This window comes from Sminthopsis crassicaudata, chromosome 3, assembly GCF_048593235.1.
Source record: "Sminthopsis crassicaudata isolate SCR6 chromosome 3, ASM4859323v1, whole genome shotgun sequence".
NCBI lineage: Eukaryota > Metazoa > Chordata > Mammalia > Dasyuromorphia > Dasyuridae > Sminthopsis > Sminthopsis crassicaudata.
The window spans coordinates 268,013,673-268,040,046 of NC_133619.1; the positions used below are offsets into that span (position 1 = coordinate 268,013,673).

Here is a 26,374-nt window from a genome sequence, read left to right on the forward strand (position 1 = left end):
GTCCATTTTGGCCTTCATTCCTTCTACATGTCCTGCTTACCTTCTTGCCTGATCATGCATTTCTTGGATACTGTCTTTAGTATAGCATTTTATGTTTTAGTTGTCATTGCTGTTATTCTAGTACCAACTTTTTGTCTACCTTGCCTTGTATTTTTAAAAATTTTTGACTTTATTTTATTTTTCACTTAACAAGTTTTTTTTTTTTTTTCTTCCATGCCCTATATATCACCTACAGTTTTGATTCTTTAGAGATTGCCTTGTTTGGAGCCATTCAGTATCAATAGGCAAAGACAGGTGGTTACCAAAAAAATGTATTTGTATTAGGAAGATACTGCAAAATTTTCCAAATGCTATTTGTCCTGCTGTTTTACTAAGTTTTAGATTGAGCAGATGTTGGAGAGCCTGTCCATATAATTCTACATAATAAGTGTGGCAAAAAAACATTTTTAATTCATTTGTTTTTTCCAGTGTAGATTATTGAGCTTATCTCATTAAAGGACTCCTAGGATCTTGATAATGTGGCAGTGAAAAAGGGGAAGAAAAATTCTTGTAATTTTCTCTATTTTTAAGTCAGTTTTGTGAGATAATTAAGAAACCCACTAACAAAAATATCTGCAAAAGGCTTCCTGTTTCCTACTCATTTCATGAACTAGAGCCAAATTTGTACATGTATATCATTTCTTAAAAGTTTTTGATCATAAGAGAAAGTTAAAAACAGGGATAATTAGTTCTGATGTCCTCATAATCACTTTTAAAAAAATACCATCTTGAAAGTTGGTCCCACAGTTCTTTTATTGTCACTGCCAGCATGAATTTCTTTTTTTGTACATTCGGTTTGGTCCAAATAACTTCTGAAATTTTAAGTACCCAGGTATAGTTCCACTGACAATGATAAGAATAGATTGCTATTCTGTCAAAATAGCTGACAGATCTTATTTTATTTTCTATCATTTGTTTTTATTATGAGTCATCTTAGTCAATGAATGTCTAACCCAGTAGCCATCTTATTGGTGATGAAATTCTGGAATCTCTTTGTACTTAGGAAGGCTAATCTTTGAAGAGCGGACTTTGTAAATGACATACTCAAAAGTCTTTCCAATATCAGTTACACTGGCATAGCTTTAAAGAACTCAAAAGATATTTCCATATCCAGCAACAAAGTGTAGGACATTTATGCAAAGTGTGTTCTATGTGAATGAAAACCTTAAGCAAGAAATTGAAACTAAGATAAGGCTTATTGGGATATATTTCATATTTTTGAAAAATTTATGTTTGTTTAGGTATTGAAGGGAGTGATGATGAAGCCTTAGTAACTGGGGAACAGGATGAAGAACTAAGTCGATGGGAACAAGAGCAGATAAGAAAAGGAATTAACATACCTCAGGCAAGTCCTAAAAACTAATTTTATAATGATTTCTTAATGTGTTTTTTAAAGGTATTAATCAAAATCATTAGTTTTAAAAAATTATATTGAGTATTCTTTGTCAAATTACTTCAGTCAACCTTATTACATAAAGCTGTTAGCTATGTCATGTATTATCAGATTTTTGAGGGGAATTCTATTAGAACATAGTCCCATGGGGGGGAAAAAAGGATATTGAAATTCAAGTAATTCTATTTCATTATTGAATTTGGCAACCATTCAGTGAGTTTCCAATAAAATTACATCTGGCTAATAGAAAAATGTTTCTTGGAATTTTAGAAGAGGCTATATTAATGTTTTGTTTTTTCCAGACAGAAAAAAAAAAAAATAGATTTTTCTGTTTCCTCAGATAAAATTGTTGGGTAGAGATACCCATTCCTGTTATTATAACTGCTACTTAAAGAAGAAAGTGATAACTAATTTACACTTATAGAAAATTGTAGACTACCTAACAGAAAGTAATACTAAGTTATAGATTCAAAGTAACAATGCTCAGAGGAAATAGCTTATCTTGGAATATTAAGACCTGATTATGGATGCTAACACCGAATAGCTCTATGACCTTGAGCTTCTCTGAGCCTCATTTTCCTCATCTACAAAATGGTACTAATAATATTGTTTTAACTCATTAGGCTTGTAGTAAATTGAAAAGCACAGTGGTGCATGGACAGTTATTTAATTGATATCTTCTATTTAAAATATGTGATATGAAAGATTTCTAACTCATAATGTAAATTACAGCTGATAACACCATTCTTGGTAGAGATGTTCTGGCAAATGTTTAATAACCAACTTTCTGTTGAAGGGGGGGAAATATATATCCACAATGCACTTTAAATTAAACACAAGTTTAATTTGCATTATTAACATTTTCTCCATTTTCTCAAGTCTAGACAATCAACAAAATAATAAATCAAGCCCTGATTTGTAGCATTGGATCATTTTGAAATTTGTAACAGTCAGCTCTCATAAGCCAGTACAAGCTGGCTCTTGCACACCCCAGGTTCTTAATTTAGGCTGCCCTTCCTCCTGGAAAAAGAGGCTGAAGGGATTCAAGTGACCCTTCCACACACTATTTGTTGGGAAAGTGAAGTGTTCTAAAGAAAGCTGAGGCAGAGCTTTAGTGGAATGACATGGAGATGAGAGGAATGAAAAATTTTGACTCTTGATAAGAGGTTGGAGAATAGATAAGTGTAATACAGAACACAAAGGATAAGAGACAGATATACACTTAGTCCTAAAGACAGATTTTAGGTTCCAGGAGATAGCTGGATGTTCTGAGGAAAAAGCAGCTATCTGTTCTCCAGAGAATGAAAGAGCCCCAGGAACTATCAGGTGAGATCATCCAGTAAGGTTCAGAGGAAGAAGTAAAGAGTAAAGGTGGTGATGTTTAGAGAGTCTTTGTTCAGGGGAACTGATAAATTGTATCTCTTGTCTTTCTGGGAAATTTATCCAAGATATAATAGAGACTCCCAAGATTCATCAATACATATGATTCCTATGCATTCTTGGTCATTCACATGGGTACAAATTATATCGCCAGAAGGAAACTAAGAAGTATTTACTAGAGTTGATGAAATCATGGGCAAGGGGCCAAAGTTGTATTTTTCACTGAAGGCATTTTTGTAGAAGTAAGAAATTCATTTTAAAAAAATGAATAACTGGCTAAAATGATGGTATCTGAGAATGAATTTTGGATTTCTGGACCACAGCTTTTAAAATACTGAAATGGAGTATACCTAACAAAGACTGGTAAGAATGTATTTGCTGGCTGTCTTGCAGATCTAATCAAAAGGACTTTAAAACCTATGTAAATCTACCAAGCTAGACACCATAGAGAGTAGCTACAATGAAGGCAGAAGAATAGTAGTCGGGACACCCAGAAGTTCACAGGAGACAAAAATCTAGGAAAAGAGCCAGTACTAAAACTTCACAGCTTGAAATGGCTATTCAAATGCCCACAGAGTAGGCAACAAGCAAGAGGAGCAAAAGGTGAATTTGACCTCATTAGGCATCACTGAGACTTGGTGAGATGAATCCCATGACTGTAATGTTCAACTGAATGATTATACTTAATTTAAAGAACGAAGCTAGGTAAAAAGGGGGGAAAGAGGAGGAGGGTTAGTATCATATATTAAGGTGGTGAGTATCATATATTAAGGTGGTGAGAAAATCAGGAATCACAGGGAGGAAGCATGGTGGAGAATATTCAATATTCAAGGGACCTCAGAGGCCATCTAGTCCAACCCTCTCATTTGACACAGATGAAGAACTGAGACCCAGGGAGATTAAGTGACTTGCCCAGTGTCACACACTATATCAGAGGCAGGATTTGAACCCAGGGCCTCTGATTCTAATGCCAGTTCTCTCAACACTGTACCATGCAATCTGGGTGAAGATCAATGGAAAGAAAAACAAAAGTAATGTCCTTAGAATGTAACATCACTTGGGCAGAAAGAGGAAATAGAGAAGGAGATAGGGACATGAGTCACCAGCCTGGCACAGCGGTTTAATATAGGAGTCATAGGAAGTTTCATCCATCCAGATATCACCTGGGGTCTGAAAAAGCAGAGCTGCTTACACCCTTCTTGACTTGAATTGTCTTAATGGTATTACTTCATCCTTTAGAAGATCAAAGAGCCAAAAGGGGACATTCTAGACTGGAGATAGAGGTTGTTGATATGGAAATGTTGGTAATCTTGGGGAGATCAGTTTGTCCTTGAGATGGAATACAGGAAGGGAAAACCAGGCATGCTCCCTGGATTATGAGGAAGGAGATTTCAAAGGAAAAACCTTCAACCTGTGTACTAAAATGTAACAAAGGTATCATTCCACAAACAATAGGAAACTCAAGAAAGAAATTTTGAAGACAAAGGGAAACAGTTTCAGTGAGAAGGAAAAACAGACCATATTTGAAGATAGTGATGTTGATGCACAGGGAATTTACTAAGCAACTTAGATTTCAAAGATGAGTACAGAAGATGGAAGCAGGAGAAAGTGACCCAGGGTGCTTGGCACAGTGCTGTGATGACAGTGCCAGCAGGGCTGTTGACCAGAAAAGCAGAGGGTGTCACAGAGGAGTTTACCTAGCCATATTGAGAGAAGAAAGGAATAGAGCCTTGGGGTGAACTGGATGATGATCACTGACAACTGAGAAGGCTGTTCAATCTCATTTTGTTTTCTCAGTAAAGGAGAAACACTGGAAATAACAGTTAAAAACAAAGAACAGGAATTTGCTACTCAAGATAAGTAAAGGAGATAGCACCTGGCTGACTTTGAATTCAGGTCACTTGGCAAATGGAAACTACATTTTTGTATACTGGAGGAATAGCAGGTGTGATTGCTGAGAAATCACTGCAATATTAGAAAACAAGTGTCCTGATTTTTATAAAAGGAGAGAGAAAAGAGTTTATAAATTATAGGCCAGTCAAATTGACTTTGGTTCCTTGGAAACATTTTAGAATAGATAATTTAAGAAGAGATTAGTGAATATTCAACTAAGAAAGCAGGGATGACAGAGAGCTAGCATGGCAGGTTGTGCCAAATTAGACTGCCCTTCACCCCTTTTTGATTATTATTATTAAATTGGTAGATTTGAAAGTGTTTGAAAGATAATTTACTTATATTTTGGGAAATCATTTGATTAAATTTCATGGGAAAATAAGGAATAGAGACTAGGTGAAATAATAAAGTTATATATCAATTCAGAGCAGATGAATGTCTGGTCTAAGAGTGATCAGTTATAATTCATTATCAACTTGGCAGAATATCCCAGGGATTTGTGTTTGACCCTGTGCTGTTTAGCATTTATCATTGACTTGGATACTAATATGCGTGGCATATTCATTAGAGAGTATACTTTCTAATGAAAGGTTGTGAGGAATAGCTAACACTGGATTACATTTTGAATTTCAAAAGATGATGACAAGTTAGAGCATATAATAAGATTAAAGAGAATAGGATTCCAAAAATCAACTTCAATTTCTGGATTGGGGAAGAATAGTTAAATAGTAGTTTGCCAGAAAATGATCTGAGAGTGTTGGTGAACTTACAGTGGGGGCTTTTACAACCCCACAGTCAGCAGCAAGCTATCAAAAAGATATTGCAATAGCACCTCTGTGCTCCCTGATTAAATGTACTGTTTTTATACTGTTGCATAGTGATTTAAGAATGGATATTGATAAATTGGAGAAAATCAAGAGGAGGGCACTTAGGATAGAGAAAGACTTGATTTCATCTTATCCACAAGAATAAATTGAAGGAACTAGAAATTGGTGAAGGAGGCCTGTAGAAGAGGTGGCTCAGAAAAAATATGAAAGCTGTCAATTAGGTATTTTAAGGACTTTCTTTTGGAAGGTGTGATTTGGTCCCAAAAAACAAACACTGGAACAATGGGTGAGTGCTGCAAAAGGACAGATTTAGATTTGCTGTCAGGAAAAATTTCTAACAATTAGAGCTGTCCAAAAATGGAATCACCTGCCTCAAGTTATTATGAGTTTCCCTTCATTGGAGATCTTCAAGCAGGAGCTGGATCACCACTTGTCATGTGTGTTGACAGTAGACATCCCTTCTGACTTTGGGTTAGCTAAATGACTGCTGGTAACTCTACAACTCAGGGATGAATAGCTGATATTGGTATGTGACTTTTAAGGTTTGCAAAGTTGCGACTTTGTAAGGTAGGTTATGTAGGTTACAAATGCTTTCACTGGATACAAGTAGCATCATGTGAGGAAACTGACGCTCAGATGTTAGTGACTCAGCCATGATCATTTGTGTGGTAAAAGACTTTCTGACTCCAGTCCGGTGCCCTTTCTGCTCCTGGTGCTGCCTCCCTTTGAGGAAAGCAGAATAAACACTTTGGAATATTTTTTACAAACCATGCCAATAAAAATTATCTTACTCTTGAGTAAATCTTTTTTGATGAAGCCATAATTTTACAAGTCCTTAATTGGCATGCTGGGCTAAGAAGAAACTAGTAAAAAGAGCACAGGAATCACAGTGAGACCTGAATTCTAATCCTAACTATCACTAACAGTTCTGTGACTTTGAGCCAAATAATTTCACTTATCTGATCCTCAGTTTCCTCCTCTTTACATATGAAGTTGGACTAGATAATTTCTGAGGTCTCTCTCTTTTTTTTTTTTTTTTTTTTTTTTTTTAGCATTCTCTAATAATAATTCTGTCAATTGTTAGACATCAATTGAAGGTCTGTTAAAATAAAATATATATATATATATATATCTCTATAGGCTCCCTCTCTTGTTCCCTGATGGTTTTTGTTTGCTTTTGAAGAAACGTGCAATACTAAATTTTAACTAATTTAAAATTTTAAATGCAATTTAAGTCTAAGTTGGGGGCATTTTCTATTGGAATTGTATTTTACCTCCATATTGACAGTTGCGTTGTTAGTATTTCATGTATCACATGCCTTCTTTTATAGGTTCAAGCAAGTCAGCCTGCAGAAGTGAATATGTACTACCAGAATACTTACCAGACAATGCCTTATGGTTCGTCGTATGGCATTCCTTACAGTTACACAGCCTATGGATCATCAGAAGCCAAATCTCAAAAAACAGATAATACAGTCCCTTTCAAAACTCCCAGTAATGAGATGACTCCTGTTACTATTGATTTGGTAAAGAAACAGCTTAAAGACAGGTAGGGCAGATCAGCTTCTTAAAGACCTGTCTTCTAGCTTTCTGTTCCCTCAGGCAACATTTAGTCTGGGGTAGCAGATGCAGAATATCATCAATGAAGAGTCACTGGCCCATCTTCAGAAACTAAACAGAAGATGACATCATACTCTGTTCTGCTACCTCCTTGGATTACTTCTGTGGAAGCCTGGAAAAAATTATAAAAATGTCACCATATGATCTTGTTGAAGACAAATCTGATTTTCTACCTTCTGGACACTGAAAAAGTGTAGTCAAGATTTGGGGGGAGAAAGCAAAACAAAGAATGAGAATTCGGTTAGCCTATCAAATATTTCCGAAAAGTCCCTAAACTGCTATATTTGAAAAGGAAAAAAAAAAAAAAAGCAGTGCAGATGAAAAGTGCATTTGAAATTTTTTCATACTCTAACATTGGAACTAATTGCATTATAATGTAATATTGCAAGTGTCCTGACAACTTAAAGTTTTAGAGATGAATTTGCTATATTTATCCCTTTTTTTCATTTCTAAGGTTAGACTCCTTGAAAGAATTGCACAAAGCAAATCGACAGCAACATGAGAAACATCTGCAAAGCCGAGTGGACTCCACCAGGGCTATTGAAAGATTGGAAGGGTCTTCTGGGGGTATTGGTGAACGGTATAAATTTTTGCAAGAAATGCGAGGGTATGTCCAAGACTTGCTTGAGTGTTTCAGTGAAAAGGTAAGAATGCAAAAATATTAATCTCTTTCAATAAATCAAAAGTTGGGGAATCTAGGTTTTATTTAGCACCTTTCTGGGTTTTAGTTTTTTTTTATTTGTTTTTTAAAATTTTTTAAAGGTTTTTTTGTGTTTTTTGTTTAAGAAACAATGAAAAGATATGCTGCTTTACTTTCATGATTTTGCTAATAATTTTAATAGTATAACCTTTGATGAGTGCCTTTTCTCATATTATTTGAAGCATTTTTGGACAAATTTTGATTTAATCATACAGTAGATCACTGATTTGGCTTGCCCCTAAAACATTACAAGTCAGGTACTGATGTGATGGGATTTTTTTTTCCAAGACTAGCTTTAAGCTTTGCTTATTATAATTCTATACATAATTCCAAATACATACAAAATGATTTAATAATGTTTTTATTTCTTAGTATAGATTTGGTTATTTTTGTTTCCAACAGTATTCTGCTTTAAATTACAGCATCATCCATTTCAAGAAGCATTCATTTTGAACTACCATTTTTTTAAGTTGTCATTTTATTCTAAATGTTTGCTTTTAGAAGAATGTATTGGGCACAATTTTAGCATTTCATTTTGTCACTCATTGATTACATTTCTAATAATTTCCTCAGAATCTCCTTTCTTTACAATTGTCTTTTACTTAATTTTTCTTCCAAATTAGAAATTACAATGTAGCTAAATATTTCTTCTCTGAGATTTTAATGGAAAGTGCAAAAAGTGGATTGCTTCATCCATTAGTTTATAAAAAACCATATAGTATTTATTTGTTCTTAGCTTTAAAAATGATAGTCCTCTTCTTGTCCCCACCTACTCCTTTATTATTTTTTCCTCTTGAAATAGTGTTTGGAAGAAAACTTTATGAAGTATTAATCTTTATAGAGATTGAAAGAAAGCTTTTTCTTTTGTCATTGTCTGTGTAGATCAATGTATAATCTGTTATATTGTGGAAACATGGCTTGGCAAAACATTAACATTTAAGTATTTCATTTCTCTGCTATTTAGATATTGTAATATCTAAAACTAAGGATTAGTAACAGATAGTTTTCAGGCTAAATTTAGCTTCCTTAAAGTGCCCAATTGACTTATGATTAGAACTAGTCCATGACTTACAGTAATGTAGTGATATCCTGATTCAATCTTAGGGTTTTGTTATATGCCTGGCTTGCTCTTAACATCTAAGATATATGGTCCCTCGTTATAGCATTCCAGTGAGTAGGGACAGTACATAAAGGAATAGTGAAGGCATAGACTTAGTTTTGTTCAAGATCCCTAAGTATATAACTAGCAAAAAACAGCTTGATGTTATTCCTATCAACAGAGCTGAGCTAAACCTAGAAATCATTGTGTGCTCACCTTCTGTGACTCAAAGATTACTGCTTCTCCTTTATTTTTTGCTTTTTCACTGAAAATAAGTAAGGTATTTGGGGGATTGGATCTTATTGTACAGAGAATTGCATATTTACACAAAGCCCAATTATTTGAGAATATAAGCTTCAGAAAGAAAATTAACTTTAAGACAGTTAAGCTTAGGTTATATGATATTCTAATTAATTGGATATCTATTTAATGGATAATACAGCATTTTAAGTAATGTAAACAAGTAATAATTGTTAGCATTTATGTCACTTGTGCTTTCAACACTTATTTAAACTTAATAAATGTAAGTTAAATCAAACTCCATAATTAAGACAAAGACATGTTGTTTTGTAAACAACTATCTCAAACTATCTCAAAAAAAATCCAATTTCTGGGAGTTTCAGCCCCCTTTTGGCTCTTTCCCCCACTTTTGTCCTTTCATTTATTTGTACTAAATGCTCAATGAATTTTGCCAGTTACAGAAAAGTTAAAGAATGTATTGCTGTGTTATGTAGAAATTATTCTTCATACTTCATATTAATCATACCATAGGCCACACATGAAAAACATTAAAGGAGGGGAATTTATATTTATCTGATGCCATACATATATGTCAGACCAATATAGCATTTGATTTTAATTCATCACATGTAGGTAGTTTATCTTTTACCATTGAATACTGTTTAGTTTTGAATAATTGCATATATACAAGTTGATTATGAAAATGCTGCAGAATTAATGTTGTCATGAGTCATCTATCTTGGAACTATTTTTGGAACAGAGTTGGATTATAATCTTGAAGATTCAGATCACTGATGACACTGCAAGGACATTGCTTCAGTGCAAGACTACAAATTTGATCATTCCTCTAAGTTTTCCTCTTAAAGCTGAATTGTGCAACAGTAAAAAGTTCTAATGCTTCCAGATTTTAATCAAAGTCAGAATCTCTAGCTTTTGTTCTAGTTTCTAATTCTAATTTCTCAGTGTCTTTGTTTTTCCTTCTACATCTAGCCATCATCCTGGCTTCCAGCTTAGTAAAAGACATGCTACTAAAATAATACTTAGTCATGGGGTTTTGTTTGTTTGTTGAGGTTTGAAGAAGGGAATATTTTTTTGGTGAAAGTCATTAAAGTAATTCTAGTTACATTTAAGCTTTGAATTGTATGGATTCTTATGTTTGGTAGAATTTTCTGTGGATTTTGTTAAAAGGCATCCAAAATTAGGAAAATTAGATCATGAGAAACCCAGAAATTTGAAATATATATTTACATTAATTCCATTAAAGAAAGTAGTAGTATTAGAAGTGAAGGATGAATTTTATAATTCTTTACAAAATATGGTTTGTCTTCGATCCTGTTTCTTGTGAATTTAAGCATACTTAGTCTTTGTTCTTTTTTTAAATTGTTAAATTAACATTAGAATTTTTCAGGGAGTAGGGTGTTCTTTGTTAAAGTGTAACACAAAATTATTGTAATTTCATCTATAAAAACTGGCTAACAATAGTAAGTGAAGATTTGGGGACATTGTTGCCCCTTCATTAGAGGCAAGAATAAAATGACTACATCATTTTCACCTTTCAGTGAACATTTGCTTTTTTTTTTTATTTCTTGCAATAGTCTCATGCAGATGTACAAAAAGTTAAACTGAGATGTTCTTTTTACCTGCCCTTTTTTGTCTTTGATTTTATTTTGTTTTTTAATTATCCATTTCCAGTCCATTCCATTAAAGAAACTACTTTAACATTTGGGGCCAATGTTTTTTAAAAAACAAAAACAAAAAAACCCCAAAATTCTTAAGTACTTTCCATTTGTACTCACTATCAAGAAATCATGAAGCGTGGCTATGTACATGTAATGGGTAGTTTTTTTCTGGACTCTTCATGACATTTTTATTTTAAATAATAGGATTAAGAAATAAGCATTTGTATTTTGTTGTATTATACTGTATTGATATGCTTTTTATAAAAGCTTTTGTGCTAAAGAAGAACCAGTAATATATTTAACTATAATGTTTTAATAAACTAGAAGCAGAGTTCATTGATTTCTTATACTGATAATTTATGTGAAAACTCACTGTCTTATAATAAAATAAAGGAAAATAATTCTTTGGTGGCAAGAGGTGGAACTTCCTGACTATGCTTTAAGAAATTAGTGCCTCATAACAGGAAATCCTGGTTGCTAACAGAGAGGTTAGTGAAACTATTGTAGTAATATTACCCTATTTGTTGATAGTTGCTTAAAAGTTCAGTAAATCACTGAGTTAATTAGTGTCTATAAATTTTAGGGCAGTACTAAGATTATCTTAAATTATTCATTTGCCTTTTGGATTAATTTAAGAAACAGATGATATATATTATTTTTTGCACTGCCCAGTGATAATTGTATAGTTGACTTCTTTGTATTTTTGAGAATCAGACCTTTCTGCTGAGAAATTAATGATGCACTTTTTTTAAAAAATTTGAGATATTCCAAAAAATTTGGTAGGCAAATTTTATTGGAAAACATATTCAAAGAGACTTTTGGAATTGTGAACAGAATTTATTTGTGAACTACAGAAACACAAATTAATTTCTTGCATTTTTTTTTAATTACATTTTTTTATTCTGACCATAGTTAGGATACTTTTTCAGAATTCTTGGATTAGTATGGAACCCCCGAATACTTAAGCAGCTAGAATTTGATGTTACGTAGTGTGTTGTATTTTTGCAGGTGCCACTGATTAACGAACTTGAATCAGCAATGCATCAGCTGTACAAACAGCGAGCTTCCCGCCTTGTCCAAAGACGACAAGATGATATTAAAGATGAATCTTCGGAGTTTTCAAGCCATTCAAGTCAGTCCATCTTGAAGGTTTTTATTATTCATTAAACAACCTTGTTTACTTAGTGCAGCTTAATTGAAAAGTAGATATCTCAGAGTACTTTTTAAAAACAAGTTTCTTTGCTCTTGTGACAGGAAGATCTAAAAATAACATAGATTCAAAATGTATTTTTTAAAATCCTCATCACACAAGAACTCTGAGATTTTCACTATTACCTTTTTTCTTGTAATTATTTCTGTCTTCTAGTCATGTTTCCTCTTCTTTAGAGTTCAGTCAATACCTCATATTCATATTTTAACTTGAAACCATCTTATCTTTTTTTTTTCTATTTTTTTCAATTCTACACATAGTTAAGGCTAAATATTATGTTAACTTAATCACCCAAAGGAAACTTGAAGACTTTAACCTGATTGATAGGGGGAAAATTTTTTTTTTTTGCCACAATTTTATTTTGTAAAAATTGTTACTATATGAATCAACTGTCAAAACTATAGCTTTCTGGGGTTTACAATCTTCATTTAAATATATCTTGGATAAAGCATTTTTCCATATTTTTAAAAATATCCCTTTCCATACCATGCTAAGTTTAGCACACTAAATGTTTTGCAATATTTAAAATTGTAGGCTAAAATGTTAATGAACTTTAGTCTTTCTGAAATATTTATTCACTTTGTAAAAGTGATTTGAAAATGTAATAAGAATTATTTGCATATTCATTTTTTTTAACCTGATAAGGGTCTTATCCCTATAGTGTACTAACAATACTTTTCCTTTGGCCAAAGAGTAGTTTATTTAAAGAAAAAATAATACTGCAAATTCGAAAGGAAACATAATTGTTAATCTCTGTTTAGGTAGACTGAGTTGAGACTCATATTTCTTCCTGGAGACACCCATACTCATACATATACATATACATTTACATATATATGTAAATATATGTAGTTAGCTCAATCCATAAAAATACGGCTTTCTTAATTTTAAATCTTCGAAACCCTTTTCTTTTTGCCCATGCATTCTAATATGTTTTTAGATAATCAGAGTTTTTGCTGATGTGAAAATCTAATTTCTTTTGCAGTTTCTTTCTTTCATTCTTTCTTTCTTTCTTTCTTTTTTTTTTTTTTTTTTTTGATCTGTCTTTGCTGATATCACTTAACACTCATGATGACCTTCTCTTTCTAAAAGAAGTGTTTGATTAGCAAAGTAGGCATGTCCTGTGAATTTGGGAGAGGCAAAGAAAAGAAGTGGTACCAGTAGTGGCTTCCAGAATAAACTAGCCTGAGCTGAGAGCCACAAATGACTTTTGATTTTGTTTTGCCTTGTCCTTGTTTTGATGTTTTGAAGATTTTGCCTTCTGCATCCTACCCTAAACATTTTGCTCAGAACTGAGCTAGATTTCTCTAACCTGACCCTTTCATCATTCAGTAATTAGCAACTTGTTGGGAATAATTTCCTTCTTAAATAAAATGATTAACATGAATTACACATTTTAGATTCTCTAAGCAATTTCCATTGCTGCTTATAAAATGCTCATCAAAATGTATTCACACTATTTAAAGTGTTGCCTGTAATATATATGGGATGGTATATAATTAAACTGAAAGTTTTAAAAAATAAAAATAAAAAATGAGTCAAGGAGTGAACATTATCAGAAGATTTGAGGAAAAATAATGTGGGAAATGGTGAAAATCTCTCTAATGCTTCCCAAAGCAGTGTTAACGTCCATTAAAAAAGATTCTAAAAACTTATAACAAAGATTGCCTGCATAAATTAATTTATACTTTTGGATAATCCTTGCTACCTCAAAATAGAGGGATTGGAATAGAGATAAAAGGATCTGTAGACTCAGATGTTTTCCCAGATATTTTCCCTCAAACTTTATTTTTGTAAAGCCTATAAATGATGATAGTTAAAATATTATAGTACTATCCATACTTTAAATCATTTGTTTATTGAAGTTTGTTTTTAAGAAGTATGATGGTTTGAGTGCCAAGGAGTTCCTTAGTTGAAATAATAGCTTGGGGAAATTTATAGAGCTTATAGCCACTTTTGGGAGCATTCATGATTAAATAATCCCTCGTTATTTATCCAAGTGGATAGGAGTAAGGACTGGATCAATTTTTGCATCAATGTAGGAAACTCCCTGTACAGTATAGATTGGCACCTTCTCTACAACTTGTAGTATTAGATTTCCTAAAGCATGGGGAGATTAAGCAGCTTGCCCCAGGAATTTGTCAGATGCAAGCTCTGACAGATATTTTTAAAAATCCTGCAGAATTATCTTAACAGTTAATTTTTTTTTTTTTATTTCTATCTTCTTCAGTAGTAATAGGACATTTTGAAAATAAGTCATTTTGTTTTATTTTATTTTGTTTTGTTTTTCCTGCTGTTGATTGTCTTGTTTTTGGACAAGCCCAGAAAACTTAAGGTGTGAGGGGGGAATCTTCACAAGCTTTTAGTTGGTACCTTTTCATGTGTTACTTCTTCCCCTCGAATATCTCCTCATTTATCTCCCTTGTAGTCCTGTATTATTTCCTTTCAAAGATTCATAATTTAGGAATTTGGAAATAGGGATGAGAAAAATATAAAAGGAAGAATATTTTGGAATGGTGAGATTGGACTTACTGAGATCTCCTTCAAGGTTCCAAAAGATAGTTGTGATTAAGAAATCTAATCTTGTTAGTATAGGCCAAAGTTTAAATAGAATTTAGATCACAAAGCTGTTTTCTTTCTGTGTCCTTGCCTGTCTTTCTTTGCTGTTTTTCATGTTATGAAGCACACAACATTTGAAATCTTCTTGCTTAAGGAAAACATTTCCTTTGTTTAGTCAGGCAATTTAGATTTTTTAATTTTTGTGTGTTCATAATAGTATGCACCATTTTCAGGACTTAAGATCTGAAAAAAAGATGAAAAGTGTTATATATACCTAGAGTTGTTGCCTCTTCTAAAAGTGAATTCAGTTTTTCTGTTGCTTCCTCTGCCCTTTTCCCCAGGAACACAGAAATATTCAGGTTTGTTAACTGGAACCAATCACATTGTATTGAGATTAGCAAGCAGTCTGTCATACTAGTTTGTTCTATGCAAACTCTTTCCCCAGTATTGTTGATAGGAGGCTTTTAATTTGAGTCATTGATGTCTTACAGATAAAGCTCTGATGGCACCAAATCTTGATTCTTTTGGACGAGATCGAGCCCTGTATCAAGAGCATGCAAAGCGTCGGATTGCAGAGCGAGAAGCCAGAAGGTAATGCTTTCCCATCTTTGTGGTCATTGTATGTAATGAGAGAGATATTTTTTAAAAATCTGTTTTGGGGGAACTTGATACTGTTTGTGTTTAGGACCCGTCGCAGACAAGCCAGAGAGCAAACCGGCAAAATGGCAGATCACCTTGAAGGTCTTTCCAGTGATGATGAAGAAACATCGACAGATATTACTAATTTCAGTCTGGAAAGAGGTTAGATATTTGTGATTTAAATATGGAATTTGGGCATTAGTGGATAGTGATTTGGACTGAAAGCCCAGGAAAACCTAGGTTCAGATCCAGCTTCTGCCTCATCTGGCTGGGTGATCCTGCGCAAGTGACTTTACCCCATCGTAAAAACTGTAAAGCTCTGTAAGACTGAAAGTTTTACAGAAAGTATTCATCTGCACTGGTGCAGGGAATTTCCTCAGCTTGGAGTATGGAGCCAATGAAATTACAGTTCCATTCCCTATCCCTTTGTCTGTATTTTAGTCTTATTTACAGTTGTGAAAGTAGAAACATAGAAGCTGACTTATTTATTTTTAAAATGGTGACTTGGGGATTTTTGTTGTTGTTGAGTATTGTAGAAAGATGTTGAGTAAATTGCCACTATCAAACTAACATAAAGGAGTATAGTGTTGCCACTGCCTATAATAAAATCTTGTGGTATGTACCTCTGATTTTGACATCTGAAGGAAAGAATTATGTACCCTAGTCTGTTTCATTTCTAGGTTGCTCTGACCAAAACTTGATCACATAAGACCTCTTTTCATGTTCCACATGAATAAAAATATAATCTTTTTTTCTTCACAAAAAATTAATGATATTAGTTGGCTGGTGCTAATTCCTGAAAAATACGTAATCATTTTTATCACGCATATAATTCAGCCACTAGGTAACTCCTTTGGAGAGGTAACTGTAGATCTGTGAATCCTCTGATCCTTTTACCCTTCCAACCATTCCTCAGCCTTCTTTGTAGGATCTGTCAGGAGTCTGTTCTAGCTCTCTTCTTTTTTCTCTCTATGCTCTCTTAAAATCTTATCAGCTCTCGTGGAGTCAACTATCAACTTTGTGCAAATAACATATCAAATATAACATAACATCTACATATCCATTCTGATATTTCTCCTGACCTCCAGTTTTTCATTTCCAGGTGGTTGCTGAACATTTTCACTTGTCTCTGTAGACATCTCAAACTCAACAAATCCAACCCTGCAAATTATATCCCCCCTAAACTCACTTCTTTTTTCAATTTTTCTATTCCTATAGAAACACCATAACTTTTATAGATTCCCAGTTTTGCAGCTTACAAGTTACCTCAATTTTTCTTTTCCTCATCCTCCCATTCAGTCATTTTCTGCATCCTAATAATTCTGTCTCCAAAATATCTCTAATATCCATTCCTTTCCTTTCACTCACACAACCACCATTCTGGGAATTCCTGTCCTCATTACCTTTCACTAGGGCTTTTGTTATAAAAGCCTACCAGTTGGTCTCTAGTTGCTCCTCTCAGTGGATCACTCTCTGGTATTAAAAAAACTTCTCAACACTTGGAACCCTTCACATTGTTTCCAGTCTGTCTTTCCAGGCTTAGATGATACATTGTTCTCCCTAACACTGTGATTTAATCACACTGGTATATTTGTTGCCTATCTATTTTCCTTTGCATAGATGTCTTTCATGCCTTGGGATACTCTTTTATCTCTTGGGTACCTTAGCTTCTTGAAGACTCATTCAAATGTTATTTTCTGCAAGAGGTCTTTCCTGATTTCACCCAATTGTTATTGTTTCAGTCTTACCCCGAAATTACATTGTATTTATTTTGTACCTATTTAACTGGGTACTTATTTTTTCTTGAGTATAAGGACTGTATCCTTTGTCTTTGTATTCTTAGTGCCTAGCATAAGGCCTAGTTACTTATTGAAATTAGAAATTGATAAAAACAAAACATTGAAATGTCTTAATTGCTAAAAGTGTGTTAAATTAGGCAATATTGGAATAATAGCTCTTAAAAAGAAAGCACTAATAAAATAGTTGAAAGGAAATTTGAGTTGCTCACTGAGAAAAAAAAAAACTCTAATGCATTTAAATTTAAGTGTATAGCCAATACTATTTACTTGCAATTAAATGCTAATATGCCAATTCAATTTTAATCCTATCTTATACACACAGAGTTTAGACTGAATTTTATCATAGTTCATTGCTTTTAGGTAACTGTATACACTTCCATTTGTACTTTAATTGCTTAAAAACTAACTTTCCAAACAAAGCTGATAAAGATAAAAGGAATCTTAAGTGAATTTTAAAACTTGAATTAATTTCTTAATTATTGACATTATATTGTGTTGCTTTATATTATAATGCCTTCATTTCTGTAAAATTTTCAAGTTTATAAGAAATTTTCATGGAATCTTCACAAACAGTACTCTAGCCCTCTGATGTTGATAATATACATATTATCTTCATTTTATTGTTTAGGAAAAGATGTTTTAGAACAATTAAATGACTTTTCCAGGACCACACAGATGTGTACAGAGAGACTATGAAAACTTGTTCTTTGCTTTGTCCCTTTTTAATTTAGTTTTATGGTATGCGGTTTAAAGATTAGAAAAGTATAAAGCATCTAATGAAAGCATTTTCCAATTGTTATGACATTGCAGATTAGCATCTAAATTTCTGTTCTTATTTTGTTTTAAATTGAATTTACTAACACTTGTTACTAAATAAGCTAATTCTCTCTAGATACATCACCAGCAGAGCCCTCCTTTAGCTCTTCACTGGCCCAGTTGCCAAAACCTAAACCTTGTAAACCCTTGCTACAACTGACTGAAGTCATATCTGGGAGATGTCAGCAAAGGGGGACTTTCATACTGATATTCTTATGATTTATTCATTCAGTTAGCATTTACTAAGCACCTTCTTAGTGATTTAGCCTATAAACTTGTTCCTACTGGCTTACAAATTCATTCTTTCTATGCTATTCCAATCCAATGTCAATATAAGCATCCTTCCCCACCCCACTTTTTCTGCTCTCTCATCCTTGATCCTAGCTTTTCAACAATATCAATATCTTTTTTTCCTTAAATTAATTCAAACAATAATTTTAGATTTAATATCTCTTGCTTTAATTTCGGTTCATTTCTTTTTCCTTTATAGTCTGGCTTCCTGGCCTACCATGAAAGAGACATGACACTCTCCATGGTTACTAGTGATTTCTTATTTGTTAAAGTAGATGATTCTTTCTCAGTACTTACCTTCCTAGACTTTTCTACATTCAATATTGTTGTTGTCTTCTTATTTCTACTTCATTTTGTTTCCTGTTTCTTCTACTTGTCTAAACTTTTGGTTTCCTTAATTGGCTTATTATATATTTATTATTATTTCAGGCCTCCCCGGTATCCCAATACTTGTAGATAATAGCACTATTATCTTCCCAGGCATAAAACATGAAGTCTTTATTTTCTTTCTCCTTCATATCTTATGCATATCCATTCAATTGCTTTATTTACTCAATGCTTCCTACCACAACATTTTCAAATCTTTTCTATTCAATCACATAACTACCATTTTAATTCAAGTTCTTGTCTCTTTCTAATTCTGGTCTTCCTGATTTGCAGTTTCTCTCCTTTTATCATCTCTTCTACTCAGAAGCTTTCAGTGCTTTCTAGAGAAAATATGTACTTACTAACCTAGCCATATAAGACTCTACAGTCTGTAGCCTGCCTTTCTAGTTTTTTCTCTTTTTTTTAAGCCTCATATTTTTATTTTACTTAAATCTCCATTAAATCTTTTTCCTCTCTAATTCTCACAGTCTTCCCTAAAAGGAAGGGGGTGGGGGGCTGGAGAAAGGAAAGAATAAACAAATAATCAAAATTTACTAACATAGGTTTCATGAAGTCTAACATCATATGCAGTATACCCCATTATTAGTTTTCACCTCTGATAGGAATAAAGGAAGACCAGAAAGTATGAGTATACATACTCTACTACATGCATACTCAAAGGTATATTCAGAGAGAGAGAGAGAGAGAGAGATCAAAAAATAGGGAAGGGGCCTTATGTATAAATATATCTTCAATGCAGCACTTTTTGTTCTAGTAAAGAATCAGAAAGGGGTTGCCCATCAGTAATTGGAATAGCTGACACAATTATGAAATGCCAGTGTAAGTGAAATGTTATTTTGTCCTAAGAAATGCTGTGAAGAGGGACAAATTTAGAAAAACCAGAGAAGACTATATAAACTGATAAAGAGAAAAATGACCAGAGCTAGGGGGAAAAAAAACATAAACAACTGTTAAGACATTGTAAAGAATAACAATAAAATATTTAAGAACTCTGATTAATATAACTTCTGACCAGGACTCCAAAGGTATGTGATAAAATATGTCTTGACAGAGAGGTGATGGACTAGAGGTACAAATAAGTCATGTTTTCAGGCATGACCAATATATACATTCAGTTTTCTTTGACTATATTTAATTTATGGGTATGTTTTTTTTGGAGATAGGAGAGTGGGGGAGGAATGCTTATGAGAGGTCCATGTAGAGGTAGAAGAGTATGTTAACCCAAATCCTGTTTCCAAAGAAAAGTAGGGGGGAAAAAAAATCAATAAAACTTTTTGAATGTGCAGAAATACAAAGTTTAAAGAGACACTTCTTTCTCCATTAATTTTCTTCCCATTTTAGTCTTTCAGAAACATTTTCCTTTTAAGGCTTAATTAAAGTGGCATGTTTTATGTAGATCCATTTCTTGTGTGCCCAAAGAGAAGTGTTTTCTATTAATTGAAGTAGAGCACTTTTTCTGACTCTTGTGTCCGCTGTTTTGCACATTTTCATTCAGTCGTATCTGACTCTCTGTGACCCCATTTGTTTTTTGTTTTCTTTTGATAAAAATAATGGAGTAGTTTACCATTTCCTTCTCCATTTTATTTTACATATAAGTATTTGAGGTAAACAGGATTAAGTGACTTGTCCAGGATCACATAGCTAGTAAGTATTTGAAACTCAGATTTGAACTCAGGAAAATAGGTTGGTTTTTGTTGTTTTTTGACTCCAGATCCAGTGCACTGTGCCACCTAGTTGCCTGGTTTGTATATAATAGGTTCTTTTTTGAATGTTAATTTAAGTAGAGTCTTAAGAATAAAAATTTGTTATAATGCTTAAAATAATGGCAAAGATAAACTGTTAGAATTTATATGGCACTTAAAAACTTATAAATCACTTTATATAAAAATATTTCATGATGTAGCCAATGGCACTATGAGGCATGTACTCCAGCTATTGTCCCTGTTTTATAAAGGAGGAAACAGATTAAATGAATTATATATGGGTATAGAAATAATAAGTATGATAGAAGAGATTTTAACTTAGTTAATTATGCTAAGTCCACGGGTCTTTTTCACTATAACACAGATATATCTTGTTTTATTAATAGTTATAAAAACCTTATTTTTGATTTCCTTCAGGACAAAATGCAGGATACTTTTTATCTTATACTTAAATACTTAGTAATGAGCCTAGGGGTGTTTCTTTCCTAGATCGTATCTCAAAAGAATCCAGTAAGATTTTTGAAGATGTCCTTGAGAGCTTCTATTCGATTGATTGTATTAAATCACAGTTTGAAGCATGGCGCTCTAAATATTTCACTTCTTATAAAGATGCTTATATTGGTCTGTGTTTGCCAAAGTTATTCAATCCTTTAATAAGGTTGCAACTTCTTACTTGGACTCCTCTGGAGGTGAGTAGATGTAAAAAGTTATTTTTTTTTTTTATATAATAAATAGTATGTTTGATTAAATTTTATCTTAGAATAAGAACTCAATATTTTACCCAATATACAATTTATTTCAATCCTGGAATAATATACTACTCTGTGGAGAGGGTATTATGTTAGTTACTAAGGATTATACCCATTATAATCTTTAGCCCTACATGATAAATTACCCTTTGCTTTATAGTTTTTCAGCAGTTCTTCTATTTTTAGCCAGGTTATGAGTAGCTAGCTGTATCATTGTCTTTCTTCACTTCTGTTCCAATATACTGAAAATTAGAAACCAATCTTATCTCACCACCCTGATGGTAAAAATACTTAGAAATACTTTTGAAATTACAAATAATATAATCCTATTTCTATGTTCTTCATTAATACTTAATAAAAACATAACATTTTGAGGTATCAGTAAAAGGTAGGTTAAATAATTGTCATTTGGGAATAGATGCCTTTGTATTCTTAGTCATAAAAATTTTCAAAAATATGCTATGACATTTAATTGCTCCTAATAAAATAAAATGCCTTATATTTCTGTAATTTTTTCTACTCTTCAGACTATTTGCACATATGCTATTTCATTTGATTCTTGGCAAACAAATACTTTTGAGGGAGATAGAATTAATATTCTTTTCTCTTATAATGGAGGAAAATTAAAACAGACTAAAATGACATGTCTAAGACAACATTTATTTTAAGTAGTAGAACTAGAATCCTGATGTCTTTCTTTTCATTTTTAAAAATAATTATCCATTGCTGAATTTCTGGAATACGTGAAGGTAGAGTAAAAGTTGCTTAGTTCCTATTATAAGTTGTTGTCTTGGTAAAGTGTTTTAATGTACTGATACCCTTGTTATATTACTTCTACATATGATAAAAATAATTTGAATATTTTATTCTAATGACATTCTTACTTGTTTTATAAGGCAAAATGTCGTGACTTTGAAAGTATGCTATGGTTTGAATCCTTGCTGTTTTATGGCTGTGAAGAACAGGAGCAAGAAAAAGAAGATGTAGATGTTGCATTACTACCTACAATTGTGGAAAAAGTGATTCTTCCTAAACTAACAGGTATAATTTATTAACATAATGGCTTTAAAATTTTTTCTCTATTATAATACGTCTGTGTGAGAGGAGTTAGTTCTCAATTTATAAATAGGTGGCATTCTTAGGTTGTGTTTGTAACTTGTTGGAAAATTTTCTCGTCTGAAACTATATTGTAGATATACTTAAATTCATCTTTAGTCCAAAATGTATAACACTAGTGCTAATTCTATCATGTTTTTCTCTGTTTTTCTGAGAAAATGGTCTCCAAGTTTTAACTGGAAATTTGTTCTGATGACAAATCAGCCTTCCTACTATCCTGTTCTTTATTTATTTTGACTTTTATTCTGATGATTTATCTCAAATAATTTAAAAGTTGAAATTTTTATACTTCAAAAGTTTTGAAGGTATACAGATTTTTATTTCCTTTGTTTCTCTGTAAGATGTTGTTATCAGCAGAGCAGACTTTTCTGGAAAAAAATTCCATTGTTAGACAAACCCTGGGTGTTTTTAATTGTCAATGAGTGACATTTATCTAGCTGGGAAACCTCAATTATGCTTTACAAAAGGGGTAGAAAACAACTTTCTGCTAATGTCAACAAGTCAGAGTGACTAAGAATCTTGTTCTATAGTTAGTTTTTTTCCTAATCATAGGAAGGTCCTGCCCACTCTGCAAAAAGATAACTCTAGAGAACAGGAATTCAAAGTCACTGGGAATCTTTAAGCAAGAGAACCACAATATACCAATGACAATTTTTGAAAACAGAATTTTATTCAAGGAATGGGAAGATCTTAATCTTTAATAAAGAATAAAGTAATACACCTCTTTTCTATTTGCTAAGCAAAGAGATCTACACTGAGGGCTGAATCAATACACATCAGTAGAAGGTTAATGATCTTTGGGAACTGGAAGAGTAGAGGCATTTTAGGGACATTTTCTTTGGATTTAAAGTAGATTAAAGTGATGGGACAAGCCAGGCCACCAACAAGGAAAAAGAGGAAGTAAATCTCCTGGAGCAACAAGAGAGTTTTTCTATAGCTCCATTAGCTGGGAAAGTAAGTTCCCAGAAGTCCTTGAATTTAAAAAATATTTGTAAGCAGGAATTCCTGATTATTAAAACTTACTGAGTATTTTTGTTTTGTTTTGCTACTTATGTTTTTATATTTTTATTATATACAGTTTGCCTTTATCTCTATTTCAAGTAAGACTCATTCTTACTCTAATAGGAATAGCTGAAAATACTTGGGATCCCTTCTCCACAACGCAGACATCTAGAATGGTTGGGATTACATTGAAATTGACAAGTGGATATCCTTCAGTGGTAAATGCAGAAAATAAAAACACACAGGTAATTTATTTTCGTTACTAGTTGAGAAGCATTCTTATGTTTAGATTGCTTGCTATTTTTCCCCACTGAAAATGTGAATGAGGGGGGCAGCTAGGTGGCGCAGTGGATAGAGCACCAGTCCTGAATTTCAGGAGGACCCGAGTTCAAATGTGGTCTCACAGACACTTAACACTTCCTAGCTGTGTGACCCTGGGCTTAACCCCACTTAACCCCAGCCTCAAAAAAAAAAAAAATGTGAATGAGGATGTTATAGGTTACAACTTACAACTGTCTGTCTTCTCCCTTTACACTAGAAGAAACATTTTTTGTTGTTAGAAATAGTATTTTAAGTAATTCCTATGAAAAATAACTCATAAAAATTAGCACTTAGCAATTTTCATGAGTTTAAACTTCTGTAACATAGTTCAAGCATTGAGAAATGTGATTTGTTATAAGTTTTTACATTTTAACAGATTCAAAAATTACAATTTTTTTAATGGTCATCAATTATTATTATTTTTTTTAATATTTTCAGCTGTATTTAAAGGCACTCTTACTAAGAATGAGAAGAACATTAGATGATGATGTATTCATGCCCTTGTATCCCAAGAAGTAAGTAAAACTTATTTATCTACTACTTTCCCATTTTAATATAAATTGTCATTTGATTTTACTAATTTAACGAGTTTCAGGAGCCCAAGGAGACTTTGATAATGTGGTAGGCAAATTGTTAATTTATGAATAGGTGATAATATTTAATCATTGATTTTCCATCAAATATCTCTCAAGTAAATAAAAACATATTATTTTATCCCTTAAATGTCAAATATATCTTTAAAAATATAATGAAACAGAAGCCTAGTGCTGCCTTTTAAACCTTTTTTTGACTATTTTGTGTCATCCATAATTATTGATGAATGTTTATATCATCTGACTTTTAGAATAAAATATTTCAATTAATATTTTTCTCTTTTTTTTGTATATATAGTATCTTGGAAAATAAAAACTCTGGCCCTTACTTGTTTTTCCAACGACAGTTCTGGTCTTCGGTTAAGGTAAGTGACCATAGCATTCTAGGGATAGCGAATTCATAAATGCTACCTTTTTGAAACAGTCTTATTAGTTAATAAAATTAATTCTAATATTAAAATATATTTACAGGAAAGCTTCCGTTTGAAAAAGGCTCATTTGCAGTTTTGTTATTTAAAACTCATAAACTTTCCAAGAGAAACAGTAATGGTTAGATTTCTTGGCTAACTCAGAAAAATCTGTTTATGAACTATAAGGTGATTGAACTAGTTTTTTCCTGGGCATAGAGAAATTTTAAAAATTTGATTGACACCCCACCACTAATCTTTTTCCCCCTATATCACTTCAGTCTTGTAACCCATCATTTCTACATTCTTCATTATGTTTTTCATGTTTCAGAATTCTATAATCTTTCCACTTAATACAGACATTAGAGAATGGGTTGCAAGAAAGGAATATTATTGAACTTTTCATATAAATATAAATGGCAGATATAATCTTCCCAGAACAAAGTGAGAATTTTGGATTTGATTTGTTGATAGAGAAGGGGCTATTGAATGCTTGGGAATCTTCCTAGATAGTCTGACTCTGGAATCAATGTCCATAAGCTGTTGCAATTGTTTAAACTGTGGTAAGCAGTATGGTTTATTTATAAAAGCTCTGAACTTAAAGTGAGGAGAATTGTTATTCAGTCATTTTTCAGTTCTGTCTCTTACGACCCTATTTGAAGTATTCTTAGCGGAGATACTGGTGTGGTTTGCCATTTCCTTCTCAAGCTCATTTTACAGATAAGGACAGCAAATAGGGTTAAGTTACTTGTTTAGCACAACTATTAAGTGTCTGAGACTAGTTTTTAACTGGTCTGGCACTTTGTGCACTGTGATACCACCTATTTTTCATAGTCAGTAGAAACTTGGGTTTAAATCTACTCACCTGTAAAAGGAAAGTGATACTGATAATAAAAATTGTAATTTAGGGTTGGTGAAAATCCATTGTAATAAAGTATATGTAGCACTTTGTATCCTTACTTCAGCCACTGAACCTAAATGTTCTCTAATGGCTCCAAGTTTTTTCAGTGTCAGCAATAGCATCTGGTTCTGCATGTGGACATTGTTGGGAAAATTTTTGTGTGTTGACTATAAATTTGTAAAGTGTTTTAAGTTTTAAAAATAGATTTGGAGAGGTTATCTATTCAATTCAATAAGAATTTGTTCAGACGTTTTTTAATTGAAACTTTTCAAAATCAGCTACTTTTTGGTTTATATTTCTCATAAGTACTGACAAAATTCCTATTTGGAATATTTTCACACTGAAGTTGGGAACTTTGTGTAAGGATTATAATCAGTGTTGCTGATTTATGTGTAGGTAAGAGAATTTTCCATATTAAAGCAGTAATGAAATTGTACTGAATATGTGTTATTTTTTACAAGTAAAGCATCAGTGAGATATAAGCCATTTCTTGTTTCAAATCTTAAAAAAAAAAAAAAAATTATTAAACTACTCCCATAAAAGTCCTTCATTGCTTCAGAGTGGCATACATGTAAGACATGGGTTTTCTATTCAATTATAGTGTAGCTCATGTCCTAGCAAGACCCACAATCTGGAAAGACTTCAAAAATTGCTTTTTGAGAGCCTCTTTATTTTAGGTTAAATCATATTCCCTAGTGAAATAATACTCATTTATTGTTTGTTTGGTTTTTTATGTAACAATTCTAAAACATTTTTACCCAATACCAGCATTTTAAAAGATATTTTCTTACAGTATACGTAATATACAATCTAACTTCTTATATTGCCTCACTTCTGCACTGTGCTTTTCTCCTCAGCTATTAGGAAACTTTCTCCAGTGGTATGGTATTTTTTCAAACAAAACCCTTCAAGAATTATCCATAGATGGTTTGCTAAATAGATACATCCTTATGGCTTTTCAGAATTCAGAATATGGAGATGACAGCATCAAAAAAGCCCAACATGTAAGTT

General features: G+C 32.6%; 1 protein-coding gene across 2 annotated transcripts in view; it reads left to right on the plus strand.

The window, feature by feature from the left end:
- Positions 1–26,374, plus strand: part of PAXBP1 (PAX3 and PAX7 binding protein 1) — a 42,463-nt gene that overhangs the window by 12,273 nt on the left and 3,816 nt on the right. Inside the window, exons 5-16 of one of the 2 annotated variants that reach the window (XM_074300756.1) lie at positions 1,281–1,384; positions 6,864–7,081; positions 7,607–7,796; positions 11,861–12,002; positions 15,131–15,230; positions 15,325–15,440; positions 20,764–20,963; positions 21,920–22,064; positions 23,265–23,386; positions 23,901–23,977; positions 24,354–24,420; positions 26,221–26,367. In XM_074300756.1, the coding sequence (XP_074156857.1) occupies positions 1,281–1,384; positions 6,864–7,081; positions 7,607–7,796; positions 11,861–12,002; positions 15,131–15,230; positions 15,325–15,440; positions 20,764–20,963; positions 21,920–22,064; positions 23,265–23,386; positions 23,901–23,977; positions 24,354–24,420; positions 26,221–26,367 (1,628 nt within the window). The remainder of the gene's footprint in view (positions 1–1,280; positions 1,385–6,863; positions 7,082–7,606; positions 7,797–11,860; positions 12,003–15,130; positions 15,231–15,324; positions 15,441–20,763; positions 20,964–21,919; positions 22,065–23,264; positions 23,387–23,900; positions 23,978–24,353; positions 24,421–26,220; positions 26,368–26,374) is intronic. The other variant, XM_074300757.1, reaches the window with a different exon arrangement.